Source organism: Manacus candei, unplaced genomic scaffold (assembly GCF_025592945.1).
Source record: "Manacus candei isolate 608988 ecotype Guabito, Panama unplaced genomic scaffold, ASM2559294v1 h1tg000054l, whole genome shotgun sequence".
NCBI lineage: Eukaryota > Metazoa > Chordata > Aves > Passeriformes > Pipridae > Manacus > Manacus candei.
The window spans coordinates 736,564-751,600 of record NW_026138102.1 but is presented as its reverse complement, the minus strand read 5'-3'; the positions used below and the strand labels follow the sequence as shown (position 1 = coordinate 751,600).

Sequence of the window (15,037 nt, the reverse complement as noted above, 5' to 3'; positions counted from 1 at the left end):
TGGAATGAGGGACCTGATACCTGTTGCCTTAACAGTGGAACTTGAACCACTTAGACATATCAAGTACTTTGGTACTTGTCGTTCCTCAGATTATTCTCTGTTGAGGGAGTTATACTGGAAGCTCTTCAGGAAAATCCTGGTAAAAATTGCCCGGTGTAATTTCACAGATCAGGTTCAGTCAGAAGAACTAAAAGAAAATTCCTTGAGATCCTGGAGCGAGTGTGCTCAGCCAGGACAGGGCACCAGGGGGACCGAGCGGGGGGGGGCTGTTGGGAATATGAGGAATGTGAGCCCTTCCCGGCCGCCTGCAGAGGTTGGGAAGCTGCTGAGCCCCATCTGCTGGGGACAGGAGGTTCAGCAGCCGCTCTCTGCTTCCAGATTCAGCCGCAGGAGATCAGTCCTCCTCCCACGGCCAACCTGGACCGCTCCAATGACAAAGTCTATGAAAATGTAACCGGGCTGGTGAAGGCAGTGATAGAGATGTCCAGTAAAATCCAGCCAGCTCCGCCCGAGGAGTACGTGCCCATGGTGAAGGTATGGAGACATTCCTAAAATTGGGGGTTATTTGTTTCCTGGATCTTCAAGTGGCGTAGGAGAAACTTTCTGTGAAGCTGCAAATTAAAAGCTTTTTGTGTTTGCGGGGTGGGTGACTTGTGGTCAGAGGCTGGAGCTTTGGATCCTGTTCCCAGTATTACGCACAACAGTGCTTTATTCCCCAACTTGCCTGTGCTTATCCAGGGTGGTAAATTGTGCACTGTCTTCTCCACATTTTCACTTTTTTAAGGAAAACTTTGTATTAACCCTTTGGCAACTTGTTTTGATGGTGAAACACGCAATTGCAGGTGGGATTTTGAAGTGTCTCAGCCATGTTCTAACTCCCTTCTTATCCATATGAGGAACTAAGTGTGTGTGCTGCCTCCTGCATTCATACAATTCTCTCATCTATTCATTCTAAGTCTTTAAACTTTATTTCCTTAATTTTTTTTTTTTCTTAGGAGGTTGGTTTGGCACTAAGAACCTTACTGGCAACTGTAGATGAGACCCTCCCAGTGCTTCCTCCGAGCACCCACAGAGAGGTATGTGGAGCTCACCTGAGCTCAGCCTTTATCTTTCCACAACCTCAGCCAGTGGGGACACGTTTTGGTGCTCCCTTCTTGGCACGGGCACACATTTTGGTTCACTGAGCAGGCTGAACTCCTGGGCTATAAGTCTACATTAAATGAATTTTATTAGAATTGCTGCATGGACATACATAGGCTTAGTATTAGTGAAGATGCTCAAACTGGATGTAAGTAATAAGGAAGGAGACATAAAGCCCAGTATTCCAAGGCAGGGACACCACTGGGGGTTAATTCAAAGTCATTGAACAGGTAATTGAGCAGAGCTTGGTGCAGCTGGAAGGTTTCCTGTAGTAACCTAGTTCTGGATGAGAAGTGACAGAGCTTTCAGTGAAGTTCATGAGTAAAACCGTTTTCTTCCAAAATCTTGGAACAAATGTGATAATGAGAAGGACAGAGAATGGTTCTGTAAGTGCCATCTAAGACAATCATCCTGGCTTAGCCATGTGGTTAAGCAACCTGTATGTGCCTTCTTGACCTGTTTTATTTTGTAGAGCTACTGCTATGCCTATAGAGCTGCTTTAGTAATAAAAAGAGTGATGATAACAAGGACCTGGAAACCCATAACAAGGTGTTAGTGCCAAGATGTGGGTTAAAATCCACTACCTGGGTCTTGGTGGTGTTTAACCAGCAGGTGGCTCAGCAGCTGATCAGGGCTGCTCCTGATCTCCACCCAGGGTAGAGCAGCAGCTGCCAAATTCCATATGCTGCTCCACGTGGTGCCCACAAAACAGCCCCAGCTGCAGTCAGGGATCTCAGGCAGGGGCTGTGTCTCTGAGTGCAGTGCTCCAAACACCCCCCAGCTGACAGAACCATCTCGTTGCAGATTGAGATGGCACAGAAGCTGCTGAACTCGGACCTGGCCGAGCTCATCAACAAGATGAAACTGGCCCAGCAGTACGTGATGACCAGCCTGCAGCAGGAGTACAAGAAGCAAATGCTGACGGCTGCTCACGCTCTGGCTGTGGATGCCAAAAACCTGCTGGATGTTATCGACCAAGCCAGACTGAAAATCAGCCAGTCCAGGCCACACTAAGCACTGAGGGAAGAGTGTCATCAGTCTCGGAATTCTGCTTGCGACAGGATGTTCTTCACCTTCCACCAGCAGTGAGGATTAACCCAGTGCAGTCCTGGCTTTCCAGCGCCTCTCGCTTCAGCAGACCTGACCGACCGCCGCTGGTTCTCCCATCGCAGCAGTTTAACCCAGTCTTTATCATAAAGCCAAGCTGGTCTGGGATTCAGAAGTGGCATCACCACAGATGAGGTTTGTACAGGAGCCCTCGGGAACTCACGGCCCCGGAGCGCAGGGCCCTTTGCACCATCGCATGGAGCTGCCACAGGGTCACGATCTCGGAGCCACAACTGTTGGAGCAGCAGATCAGAGAAAGATATTGTGAAGTGAAGAATTCGGGGAAACCTCAGGGCTGAGAATTCTTGCCCACAGTATATGAACTATCCAGACTGGAATTTTTTTTTATTAGAACACTTATGTCGCAATATGCTAATCACGATTTACAGAGAAAGAATAAAAAGCTATATTTTCAAGACTTCGGTCATTTCAAGACAAACTAAAGCCCTCTTCATCTTCCTGCCTTTTTCTTTTATGTGACTGTGTGAAGCATTTGTTTGGAACTAGCTGTAGGACACAACTGAACACTCGTCTTTTTCACCAGGATAACGTGCCAGTTCTTTTGTAGCAATGTTGTTTTCCTTGGAAGTGAAAATGCTGCTTTGTACCAGAGCAATTCAGAGCTGCATTTAGAGGAGTTCTGTAACCATCCATGTCCCCCATTTTTATATAATTTATAAAGACAGATTAAAGCCATGATGACTATTTTAAATCCACTGTAGTTAACTAACCCATCCTTTTGTCTATCTTGCCTGGGAGGAGTTACAGTAGAGCAGTGTAATTAGATTTTCCTTGGTTTTCCAGTTATGCCATCTGTTCTGTTGAAATAAAAACCACACTCCCTTTTTGCTGTTGAGGGATATAAATTATTCTCAGGAAGAATATAATAAACTGTACAGTTACTTTGACCTATTAAAAAGGTGTTACCAGTGAAACTCTGACTGTATTATTTCATGTGTGTGCACTGCAGAAGAAATCACTGAGGATTTTCTCTGCTTGGAGTTTTCCCCCCACCCTAATTCACAAGCTTTTAAGAATTCATTTATGCAGGACTTGAAGAGCAACAGTAGATAAGCACTGAAGGAGGAAATCCCAAGATTTAGTTCTTTTGAGAAAGCAGTTTTTCCTCCAGCACAGAACAAGTCAGTGTTACCACCTGTGTGACTTGTAATTACTTTGGAAGTCCTTTAGACCTTTATAATTTTGGTGGAGGTTACTTTAAAAAGGGTTACTTTAAACAGTGGAGGGTTTGCAGGAGCTATTTTGGAAGCTCAGGTGAGTGCTCAGCAGCAGCACAGGGACCAAATTCTTCTATGAGTGCCTGTGTTTTTTAAAATGAGCTTCCCACAAAACTAATTCCATTTTTTTGTGAAGATGGGATAGTGCAGAGTGCATCAGTGTTTGGTTTAGATGTGGAACTACCCTCCTACACAACTTGAGAGCCCTTCTTACACACCTGGGACATCTTGCAATGCTTAATTTTAATACTTTGGAATACACATTTGGAACAGTCTTTAACATGTTCAATTGCTCTGGAAATTAAGTTGCTCCTTTCACAGAGCAATGTTAAATCATCTCCCACACCCACCCTCCAAAGCAGTTTTCAGAGACCTTTTTTTTCTGGAATGGCAAAATAATTCTGTACCTTACACTGCCTCAGGCCTTCACCTGAGATTTGCAGCCTTTTCCTGCACTGTGAAATGCACCTGATCCCTGCAGTGCCACCACCCTGCTTTGTCCCATCACCTGGGACAAGGTGGGGGCTGAACTGTTGGTAAGGCTTGAACTAGAAATGTTACAGCTTCTCTTGAGCTGTAACCAGTCAAGTCTGAGCGCTTCTGATAAACACAACCACACATCCTGTAGCTCCAAGCCATTGTCACATCCCATGCTCAGTGGGATTACATTCCCACCTTTGTCCATAGGTTATGGATGCAGTTAGTAGCCTTAACTCTGTTTGTGGAGTACAAAAAACCTACAAGTTGTAAAGCCCCAGATTAATGCACAAAGACAGTTTTGGCATCCACAGGTAACACCCTCATGTTCCACCCATTCCCCTTCACACTGATCCACGTGAGACAGGAGTACAAGTAGATGTTCTTTATTACAGGCAAGTACAAAACTTAATTAGTCAAAAAGACCAAAGCCCATGTCATCATCAGATTCCTCTGATTCTTCTTTCTTTTCCTCTTCTTTCTTCTCCTCAGCTAGAAAAGGAGAAAGGAGTCAGGTTTTATGTCCATGTTATCAGCTTAGAAGTCACCTGCCACAGAAGGCTTCACATATACTAACTAACATCAAGAAGCAAGACCTGAGCAGTCCTAAAAATCTAAGCCAGCAAGGCAAGGAGACCAGTGTTTGCACTACTAGGAATGTGGCTCTGTGCCTTCAAAACTAATTTCTATCAAACCTGAAAAACTTTAGAAGAGACCCTGATGACATATGGGAAGATCAGCCCTAACTCTGAGCTAATACTAATGCTGCAACACTGACTCAACGTGCAACATCAGCCTTTCCAAAGGGGAGGGTGCTTTGCTCTAGAAGACTGGCACAGACTTTGAGGCACAAGTCACATTAAAGCAGCGCCTGTAACTGCTCCCTCCAAAGCTGCGCATGCCCCGTCCCTGGAAGTGTTCAAGGCCGGGCTGGATGAGGCTCTGAGCAACCCCTCCTAGTGGAGATATTCCTGCCTATGGCAGGGGGGTTGACTAGCTGACCTCTAAGCTCCCTCCCCCCCCAACCCATCCCATGGATCCCCGTTTCCAGGCCCCGGCCGAGCACAGCCGCCACTCACCGGGGGCGGCTCCTCCGGCGGGCGCGGCACCTCCCGCGGGGGCGGCGGCAGCCGGGGCCCCTCCGCCGCCCGCGCCCACGTTACAGATCAGGCTCCCGATGTCGATGTTCGCCAGCGCCTGTGGGGAACAAGGAGCGGCAGCGAAGCCTCGTTAACAGGGGGTGAGGGTTGGGGGGAAGGGGGAGCGCCACACGCCGCCCCAGCACAACTCGCGGCCCCTCTCGCCCACCTTGGCGAACAGCCCCGGCCAGAATGGCTCCACGTTCACTCCGGCCGCCTTGATGAGCGCGTTGATCTTGTCCTCCTGCAACGAGAGGGTGGCGGTGAGAGCGCGCCCGGCCCGGCGCGGCGCGGCCCCTCAGGCGGCCATGCCGCGCGCCCGCCGCCGCCATCTTGTGCGGCCGCACTCACCGTCACGGTGACCTCGTCGTCGTGCAGGATGAGGGCGGAGTAGATGCAGGCGAGCTCGGAGACGGAGGCCATGGCGGGGCGCGGTGCTGGTCGCCGGGTGGTTCGGCCTTAGCTTCGTGAGAAGGACTCAGCACCTTGGGCCGCCGCGGAGCGAGAGGGGGCGGGAGGCGCGGCGCGGCTTTATAATGGCGGTGCTGTGATGTCATCGGAGACGTCACGCCCCGTGACCCGCCGCGCATGGCGGGCGCTCGCCGCTCCTCCCTCCCGCCGTTCCTCACCGCCCTCACAGCGAGGAATTCATTCCCAAACATCCAATGCCCTGGAATAGCCCTCATCACCGTCTCCAGCCGTTCTCCCAGCACTGCCAAGCCCACCCGTGTCCCCAAGTGCCACATCTACACGGCTTTTAAATCCCTCCAGGGGTGGGGACTCCATCACCGCCCTGGGCAGTGCCAGGGCTGGAAAACTCCTTTGGTGAAGAAATTTTCCCTAGTATCCAAACTAATCCTCCCTGGTGCAACTTGAGGAACAAACTCTCCCTCCCCCCCGCTGTTTGGGGTGTCACTGCCTCGCGAACCGTGCCATTTTCTGTAAGTTATATGTAACAAATGTGGATAGAGCCTTCCCAAATATTCGTTTGCAAAGCCTAGCCATGATGTAACAGGGGAAAAAAGGTGCAGAATGAGCCGTTGGTGAAAACTTCCCACTGCCTGGCTTCTCCAGAACTCTGTACCCTGTGTAACCTGACTTCTTCCACCTGAATATGAAGAAGAATTTCTTTCTGATGCGTGTGACTGCACACTGGAACAAGTTGCCCCGAGGAATTGTGGAGTCTCCCTCACTGGAGATATTCCAGAACTGTCCGGATGCAATCCTGTGCCATGTGCTCTGGGATGACCCTGCTCGAGCAGGGGGGTTGGACCCGCTGTGGTCCCTTCCAACCTGAGCTATTCTCTGATTCTGTGATTCTGATGAGCCTCAGCAAATTCCAGCATTTTACTCCAAAGCAATAATCAGATTGTGAAAAAGAAATGATCACTCAGTTTTTTTCGTGTTCTTGACAGATGTGCATTTGATAAGCCTCACTCTGTGCATGGGAAGATCATGGATCCTCCTAGATCCTCCTTCTTCCTGCCAAAGCAGATGAAGAACAGGGAGGAGATTTGGGACAGCCAGCACAGCTTCACTATGGGCAAGTCCTTCCTGACCAACTGAGGGGTCTTCTGTGTTGGAATGACTCCATCAGTGGAGAAAGGAAGGGCTACAGACATCATTTATCTGGATTTCTGTCAAGCCTTTGACACAGATCCCCACAACATCCTTCTCTCTAAATTGGAGAGAGGAATCTGATGGATAGACTGCTCAGTGGATGAGGAATCACATCCAGTGCTCGATGTCCAGCTGGATGAGTGATGAGGGGTGTCCCTCAAGGGTCCGTACTGGCACCAGAATGGTTTAATATCTTCATCAATGCCATGAGCAGGGGGATTGAGTGCACCCTCAGCGGATTTGCAGACGACTCCAAGGTGAGAGGTGTGGCTGACATGCCTGAGGGATGGGATGCCACCCAGGGTGAATGGGGCTCTGAACAACTTGATCTAGGAAAAGATGTCCCTGCTCGTTGCATTGGGGCTGGACTAGCTGACCTTTAAAGGTCCCTTCCAACACAAACCATTCCATTATAAATAAGTCAAACTTTCAAAAATAAGCTAGAACAAAATTATTTGATAATTTGCAAAAAACTTGAAAGCTTAGAATCCTAAAATGACACTTCTCCATTACCAGCAAAGCATATCTGACACCCTGCTGTTATAATGTTCTCTCATAAAAACTTGAGGATATATTTGACCATTACAAGTGAAAACTGAGGTAGGCAAGAGGGACTTGACCTCTTGTATCCATCCCTTCCTAATGATCAGAAACAACTCAGAATTTCACTAAATGAAGTTCTGACACTACTCACTGATGGAGATGAAAAATGCAGAGCCTTGCAGTGCTTGACTTGTGGGTGCTTAACCCTATTAAGTGGGGTCACCACCTCTGAATTTAAGCATTTACTTAAATGTCCTATTGAAGGCACAGGGCAATTGGTCTACATTTTTATACCTACCTCAAAGTAGCAAATAAATGCATCTTCCCAGTGGGATGTAATATCCTGGAACCTGTGTCGTTGTTGGGTGCTTGAGGATGGGATTTCACAAATGACTTGCATGAACCTGCCTTGACTGTCCCTCACTCCAGTGTTGCCAAACCGTCCTGTGCCGGTGGTCCGTGAGATGATCTGACTGGAAACTAGCAACATGGAAATAAGGTTCCTTTTCAATCAAATGAACTTGGCAATGATGCTGGCGTGGCAGATTGTGCAAACAGACAACAAAATTAAAGGTTTCATAAACGTGGTTTTATAATGGTTCTGGTAGCAAATGTGGGTAGAGCCCTTCCCAAATCTTCGTTTGCGAAGCCTAGCCATGATGATGATGATGATGATAATGGTTCTGGTATAACAGTCTTTAAGCTAAAAATTTTGAGACATGCTGATGCGTTGTTAAAAAATAAAATATGAAGACCTAAAATTTAAATGTGACATTCACATAAGCTTAGGCTTTGGTTGTCAAAGATGTTAATTAAATGAGATTTGCCTGCATCCTTGCTTCATGGCTGTCTTGCTGCATCTATTGACTGACACTGATAAAGCTGCTCTGTAGGAGCTCAGAATAAAGTTCTGATGAAAACAAATTGCTGTGTAATAAGAAAGCAAAAAAACCTCCAGTTGTGCTGCTTCAAAAATCTTTTTGAAACCTATGTATCTGGTCAGGATTGCTGGTTAATAAAGCTTAATTCCAAGGGAGGCCAAGGGTCTAGAAATTTGCAGAGGCACATTCTTTTCACCTCTGATCCTGTAACTGTCTATACTCTTTACTATCTAACACATTGTCATTCTTTTGGAGAAGAGCAGTCTCCATTCTGGATGAAGATATAGCACATAGATGAGGGCTTAAAAAAAAAAGGTTTTTACATACTTGTGTGTATTCTACAATTCCAGGGCAGTGACTTATTTCCAGGGTGATGAGGTTTAGGATGATAATACAACTGTTTTACTAACAAGCTGTTACAGGATTGCACAGGACTGTCTTCATGATAAACAAAACACATAACTTGGCTATGAAACTTCTCTGAAGTGGATATTTTACACTTAGGGGACAGTAAAGAGCAGTGGCAGAGATCTGGCAGGATATGCTTGTGGATTGCTTAGCAGCCAAGAAAGGAAGACATCAGCAAGATGCAGATTAATTTGTTTTGTGTGTGTGTATATTCATGCAGCATTTAAAGAATTAGAGATTCCTGTGCTGTAAGTGCTTAGAACACTGACAAATTGTGACAGTTTCAAAATTTAAAACAAAACCTTGCAATTAGTTCTCCCAATCATTATCACTACATATTCGTTCTGACACTTTATCTGTTACTATTGCTGCAGATGCAAAGCAGTCAGTCCCTAGCACTTCATCCTGAATAAGCTGTGAGTGTGCACCACTACAGAGCTGATGCCTTATTGTTAGAACATGACTGAGGTCACTGGTATTCATCAAAGCTGTCAAACTCAAGAGTTCTTCACTAAGGAGACCTGAAGTTGATAGTTCCTTTCTCTTTCCCTGCCCTTGATTAACTATTTTGTTGATGCTTTTAATCTTCCTGAGGTGATTCTTCCTTCTTTCTTAAAAGCAAGCCTTTCTCCAGCTCTCAAGGCTTCACTTTCTAAGTGACCAAAGGCAATAGTGAGGCCTCACCTTGAATTCTGTGTTCAGATTTGGGTTCTTTACTGCAGGAAAGACATTGAGGTGCTGGAGTGTGTCTGAGGAAGAGTAACAGAGCTGGGGAAGGAGCTTCCTGGAAAGGAGGTTGTAGCCAAGGGGGGGTTGGTCTTTTCTCCCAAGTAACAAACAACGGGACAAGAGGAAATGGCCTCAAGTTGTGCCATGGGAGGTTTGGAATGGATATTAGGAAAAATTTCTCCATAGGAAGGATTGTCAAGGATTGGAACAGGCTGCCCAGGGAAGTGATTGAGTCAACAACCCTGGAGGTGTTTAGAAGACATGTAGATGTGGTACTGAGGAACACGGTTTAGTGGTGAACTAGACACTGCTGGGTTAATGGTTGGACTCGATGATCTTTTCTAACCTAAGGCAACAGGTTAAATTCTTTCCAACTTCCACAGGTGGGAAGGTGTTGGTAGATAATTATAAAATTAGATAATTATAGAATTATAATTAGATAATTATAGAATAAAGTCATAGAATAGTTTGGGTTAGAAGGGACCTTAAAGACCATCTCGTTCCAACCCCCCTTGCACTAGACCAGGTTGTTGAGAGCCCCATCCAGCCTGGCCTAGAACACTTCCAGGGATGGGGCAGACACAGCTTCTCTGGGCTGGTTTCACTCATCTAATTTGAGTCCCTGTTTATGTGCTGTTAACCAGGACAGTCATCCCCTCCTGCAACTGTTTTCCACTGTTTCTTTGCAGTTGTGCCTGCTGTGCTGTACTGATCTGGTAGAGTTTAGAGTTTGATATAAGAACTGTAGACTTTCAAGTTGCTATCTTGAATTCTGTTGATGAGCAGTTTCGAGTACAGTATTTGCTTCCTTTATCTTCTTTTTAGAAACTCCTTTTCTCCTTGGATAGGTTTTTTTGGTTTTGTTTCCTTATAACAAGGTCAGTACAACACAGAACACAACTCTGATACTACTTAGAATTGTAATAATCAGTGTATGTAACACATCCCCAATAGGTGGTGCTGCATCTTTTTTCATAGTGTCTAATTGCTGTATTATTGGCCCTGATCACCTGAAAAAGTTGTCTTTTTGAGTAAACTTAAGTTTGTAATCTAATAATAAGAAATGCTTTTTTAAAAAAAATAAATATTGTAATTCATTTAAGAAAAGGAATCAAATGTGGCTTTGTAGCTTAGTAGCTGGAACAGTTATCTTATTGTAGAAAGACAAAAATCAGGTTTTGGTCCATCTACTGTGGATTAATTGTGATTAAATCATTAATTGTTGAAATAACAAACAGTCCCTGAGTAGGGGACCAGACCCTCAAAGTCTTTGTAGCCATATGAACACATTAGATCATAGAGCCATGGTCTTCTTCACTTTTGTTCTGATTTTAAACTCTTATGCAAAGCAGAACATGATGGGTCTAATGCACACACTCCAGGTAACATCCTAAAAGTTATAAGATGGAAAAGATAAGCTTAAATCCCCTCCAAGTCAAGAATAAAATTTACATCTTTCTGCTCTGAGTAAAAATTTTTGCCACTGTATTATTGTAACCAATGACTACAAGACATTTAAAAACTCTGGAGCTTTTAAAGTAATTTAGTTTTTAAAGGGAAGAGTTGATAGTTATCACGATCAATATATGTTTTCTCATCAAAAGAAAAGCCATATAATTTGCCAGTAGCCTGCTTGTATATAAAATATTTTCCCCAGATTGCTGCTGCTATAAATGAGTTTTAAAAGCTGTTCCTAAATACCATCTTTGCTTCCAAAATGATTAGAACATTCTCTTTTTTTTCAAAAATAATGATTTCTTCCGTGAGAGATATCACAGAAGATATTCTCTGAGAGTTCTGGGAAATGTCATCTTGGAATGATGACAGCAGTTAGGACAGGTATTGTGTCCAACAGTCACTCAATTTTTTCTTTAGAGAAACCTAATTTTAAGTGTTTAAGCAGCTGTTCTTATACTACCATATAATTGTTAATACAGCATATAAAGAACGTGTTATAAAAGAATGCTGTTACAGAGCTTTCAAACCTCTCTTTCAGACCAAATCTTTTCAAGAACTGAGGCCTTTTTTGGGTGAAATTTCCCAGTAAGACATAATTAGGTTTCACTGTTCTCCAAAACATCAGTTGTCAGTGACAGAAAGCATTAGAAATAAAGCAAGTGACGTGGCCCAAAATGAGTGTGTGAACAGAGGTAGAAGAGAGCTGTAACTCTCCTTCCTCAGATGCACAGAAATGATGCTGCAAGAACTCAGCACCATGAAAATATGCCTCCAGGAACAGCAGCACTTCTAGATGAGAAAACAGTGCTTAAATAAAACTGTTTAACCAATTTATTATTTAACTGTGCAGTCCTGCAGTTCTGTATAAACGGTGATAAGCCCTTTTGCCTATGAAGTGCTAAATCCACAGGAATCAGCTTTAAATCAGTACAATTATATTACACTCTAAGATGTTCAAGGTATTAATTGCTGTTTTCAGGATCTCTATTTTTCAGGGAACTTCTGAAATCAATTTCAGAGCATCCTGTGGAGCTGGAGAGAAGTGTTGGGTATGTGTTTACTGTTTTGTAAAACCTCCCCTTGTATTCCACCTGTCTTCTGTTGCTTGTTAGCGTGTTACTTTCAAACTGCTACCAGCATACCATAATGTACTTTTAGCCTCAGTGTTAGTGCTGCTCATCAGGGTGACCAAATTAGTCAAGTGGGCATTTCTAGAAACCCATCAGTGTATTTTTATGCTCTTTTTTTCTTAAATGCAGGTCTAACAGGCATGATAGTCTGTGTAATCGTCAGGAGAGTTATATTCCTGATTAGATTGAAGAGATTGATTTAAATAATAATATAAAAAAAAATAGATGTCGATTCAGGGACTGCATGGTTTCTCCTGTCACCTCAGCAGAAAAGCCAAATTTGCCTCAGAAAACTCTCTTCTGGCTCTTGGTTTTGGGTGGTTGTGAAAAAAGGTTACCCAGCTCCTCACAGAGAGGAAAACAGCAACCCCCTTGCCAGCTCCCTTGTTTATCTTTTTACTAGAGTTGCCTGGTTTTACTTTAAAACTAAAGTTGACCCATAATTTTGTCCTTTATTTGTTTATAGTTGCGGGTAAATCTTTACTTTCCAGCAACTTGAGAAGCTTGGAATGGAGACAAATCCAAAATCACTCCAGTGGAAACTCTAGTGGTGACAATGGTTTCAGGAACAGTTCACTTGAAATGAAAGCTGAGCTGTTAATAGCAGCCCTTAAGTATCTGCAAGTATGACCAAAAGGGTAAACACTTTGGAGCACTGAGATGCTTCGTTATCACTTCAAATATGAACTGATGAAGGAGGATATTAATTGGTTTGATGAACCATAGAAGCCATATGTTTGCCTTGTCCTTTGGCAGATAATATCTAGTGAAGGAATTCGGTTGAATTTGAAGGGGCTTGACTGATCTGGGGTGAAAACTGCATGAATTTATGAAAGGCTTCCACATTGACATGGAGGAGGTGATTGAAAGGATGGATTGTGGTGCTGTACTGTAACTCTGTAGGTAACTCCTGGTGGAAGCGAGCATCATTAAATTGCTCTTTGACTCCTTAGTAGGTTTAAGATTTTTTTTTCTCCTTTCTTCTGCTGAAAGGAAGAGGTACCACTTAGATGATTACAAAAGCATGACAGTTCCTGCAGGAACCATCATCACTGATACAGCTGAGTTTCATAGATCTGTGTCTAAAAGTATCTGTGTCCATACGATGTGGTAAGGAGGTGCAAGATCCATGAGGTGACCTAAGGTTTTCACAGCTACAGGAGAAATAAGAGAAGTGAAACAATCAAATCCAAATTTCAAGTAAAGAGAGCATACATATGTGTAACACGGGTATCATTCCAGCATCCCTTTTAAACACGTGTAAGGAGGAGAGGTAGTGCAGAGAGCTGGAGGCACACAGTCATTTTCCAAGGTCTCATTGAAAGCGACGGGACGAGAGGACACAGTCTTAAGCTGCGCCAGGAGAGGTTTAGGTTGGACATGAGGAAGAAATTCTTCACAGAAAGGGTGATTTAACATTGGAATGTGCTGCCTAGGGAGGCCGTGGAGTCACCGTCCCTGGAGGTGTTTCAGGAAAGACCGGACGTGGCACTCAGTGTCATGGTCTGGCTGACACTGTTGGTGTGCGGTCATAGGTTGGACTCGGTCATCTCAGAGACCTTTTCCAACCTAACTGACCCTGGGCTTCTCTTGCTTCTCCTTCTCCTGCTCTGCTCCCGCTTCCCGCCCGCCCGGGCCGGAGGGCGGAGCGCCCCTTCCCCGTGACCCCGCGGCTCCTCCCTTCTCTCCTCCCCGCTCCTCAGTGCCGCCGAGTAACCTGGATTCCCGGCCCTCCTCCTCCTCCCTCTTTCTTTTCTTTTTTTTTTTTTTTTTTTCCTCCTCTCCCCTTTTCTTTTCCTCCCCCCTCCCCTCCCCTTCCTCCTCCTCCTCCCCTTCCCCCGACAGCGTAGCCGGGGCTCAGGCTCGCTCCCTCCCCTGTGCCCTCCCCTGGAGCCGCCGCCGCCTCCGCCGTCGCACACGGAGACATGTACCCGGGAGCCCCCTCCGCCGGACCCGGTGAGGCTGCGACCGGGTTTCTTTCCCTCCCCCGCTCCCCCTGGAGCGGCTTTCCCGGCCCGTGTCCGCGGGGAGCCCCGGGAGCGCTCTCCCCCCGCGGCTCGGGCCTGGCTGGAGCCGCGGCCGGGGGAGGAAGGAGGGTCAGGGCGCCGCCGCCACCTCGGGCAGGGCGGCCGCGTGTCCGGAGGCCCCTCTGAGGGGAGGCTCTCCTCCCCTGCCCCGCTCTCTCCTCCCTCTGCCGAGCCCCGGGGCCGGCGCAGCTCCCGCCGCGGAGCGGGGTCTCCATTTCCTCGCTCCCGGCTCCATCCTGGGATTCCCGGCTCGCCGCGTGTTCGGCCGCGCTGCGATAGTTGGTGTTGTGGAGGTGCGGGAGAAGCGCGTCCACATGTCGGGAGCAGCTGGGAGAGGTGATGGGCTGCCTGAGCTGTCCTCGGGCTCTGTCTGTGGTGAAATCTGGGAGTAAAAGGAAATGTGGACGTGGAGAGAAGAGTTACTAACTCACTCAGAGACATTTAATATTGTTTAGGGGAAATACAGGTTAATACTGCGCGAGTTTTTGCAGTTCATTATGGGACGGTGTTTTAGGCTGTTTCTGTGGTGGGAATTCTTATGTATAAACTGCAGTGTTTGTGTGACCGGCACCCAGTTTTCTTCTAGAAAAGTTTTAAAATAAACGGAACTTTATTTGATGTTGGTCTTCTCAACGGTTTTGCATAAAATCTCTTCCCTTAGGGTGATAATCTAGCAAAGAATAGTTTAGTGAAATACAGGACCCAGAACTGAGATGTCTTTGACCGCTCCTCTTACAGATGCTTCTTCTGTAAAAGCACTAAAGCATTCGTATCTTGGGATCCACAGTTAGGTGCTGGCTTCTTTTTTTTTTTTTTTGTCTGATTTGGTTCTCTACAAGGGACAAGAATCAAGAAAGACAATCAGGATGATTGTTTTGAAGTACAGCTCCTCTGTTTTTACTTTCTTTTCTTTCTACAGTGCACGAAAACTCTCCCTAGCACAGCAGAGAGACAGGTCTCTGCAGCTCGTGTGTCCAGAGGGACATTCATGATTTTGCTTTCATGTGTAACATCATTTGCACATTTCTGTACCAATAGCTGTGTATAATATTGATGTAATCCTTTGGTGTCTTCTGGTGTGGAGTTCTCTTGCTCAGGTACAGCTACACTTTGAGTTTACAGGTGTTCACGGTGCTGTTG

The 15,037-nt window shown here is 45.7% G+C and overlaps 3 protein-coding genes across 21 annotated transcripts in view; 2 read left to right on the top strand and 1 right to left on the bottom strand.

Annotated features, from left to right (window-relative positions):
• Positions 1–3,182, top strand: part of PTK2 (protein tyrosine kinase 2) — a 190,770-nt gene extending 187,588 nt beyond the window's left edge. For all 18 annotated transcript variants that reach the window (XM_051802056.1, XM_051802045.1, XM_051802044.1 and 15 more), the window contains 3 exons: positions 379–534; positions 996–1,076; positions 1,945–3,182. In XM_051802056.1, the coding sequence (XP_051658016.1) occupies positions 379–534; positions 996–1,076; positions 1,945–2,154 (447 nt within the window). In that variant the 3' untranslated portion in view covers positions 2,155–3,182. The remainder of the gene's footprint in view (positions 1–378; positions 535–995; positions 1,077–1,944) is intronic.
• A 1,150-nt stretch (positions 3,183–4,332) lies between these two features.
• RPLP1 (ribosomal protein lateral stalk subunit P1) lies at positions 4,333–5,652 on the bottom strand. The gene is made up of 4 exons (XM_051802079.1): positions 5,453–5,652; positions 5,271–5,345; positions 5,042–5,159; positions 4,333–4,454 (listed from the first exon to the last, which is right to left on the bottom strand). Exons 1-4 carry the CDS (start codon positions 5,522–5,524, stop codon positions 4,375–4,377), a joined length of 345 nt encoding a protein of 114 aa, XP_051658039.1. The 5' UTR covers positions 5,525–5,652; the 3' UTR covers positions 4,333–4,374.
• Positions 5,653–13,662: 8,010 nt separating this feature from the next.
• Positions 13,663–15,037, top strand: part of AGO2 (argonaute RISC catalytic component 2) — a 53,058-nt gene continuing 51,683 nt past the window's right edge. For both annotated transcript variants that reach the window (XM_051802064.1, XM_051802063.1), the window contains exon 1: positions 13,663–13,826. In XM_051802064.1, the coding sequence (XP_051658024.1) occupies positions 13,796–13,826 (31 nt within the window). In that variant the 5' untranslated portion in view covers positions 13,663–13,795. The remainder of the gene's footprint in view (positions 13,827–15,037) is intronic.

Coding starts and splice junctions, on each gene's coding strand:
- RPLP1 (XM_051802079.1), bottom strand. CDS start 5,524: ATGGCCTCCGTCTCCGAGCTCGCCTGCATCTACTCCGCCCTCATCCTG. Junction 5,346..5,452: donor ACGACGAGGTCACCGTGACG/GTGAGTGCGGCC, acceptor CTCTCGTTGCAG/GAGGACAAGATCAACGCGCT. Junction 5,160..5,270: donor GGCCGGGGCTGTTCGCCAAG/GTGGGCGAGAGG, acceptor TGTTCCCCACAG/GCGCTGGCGAACATCGACAT.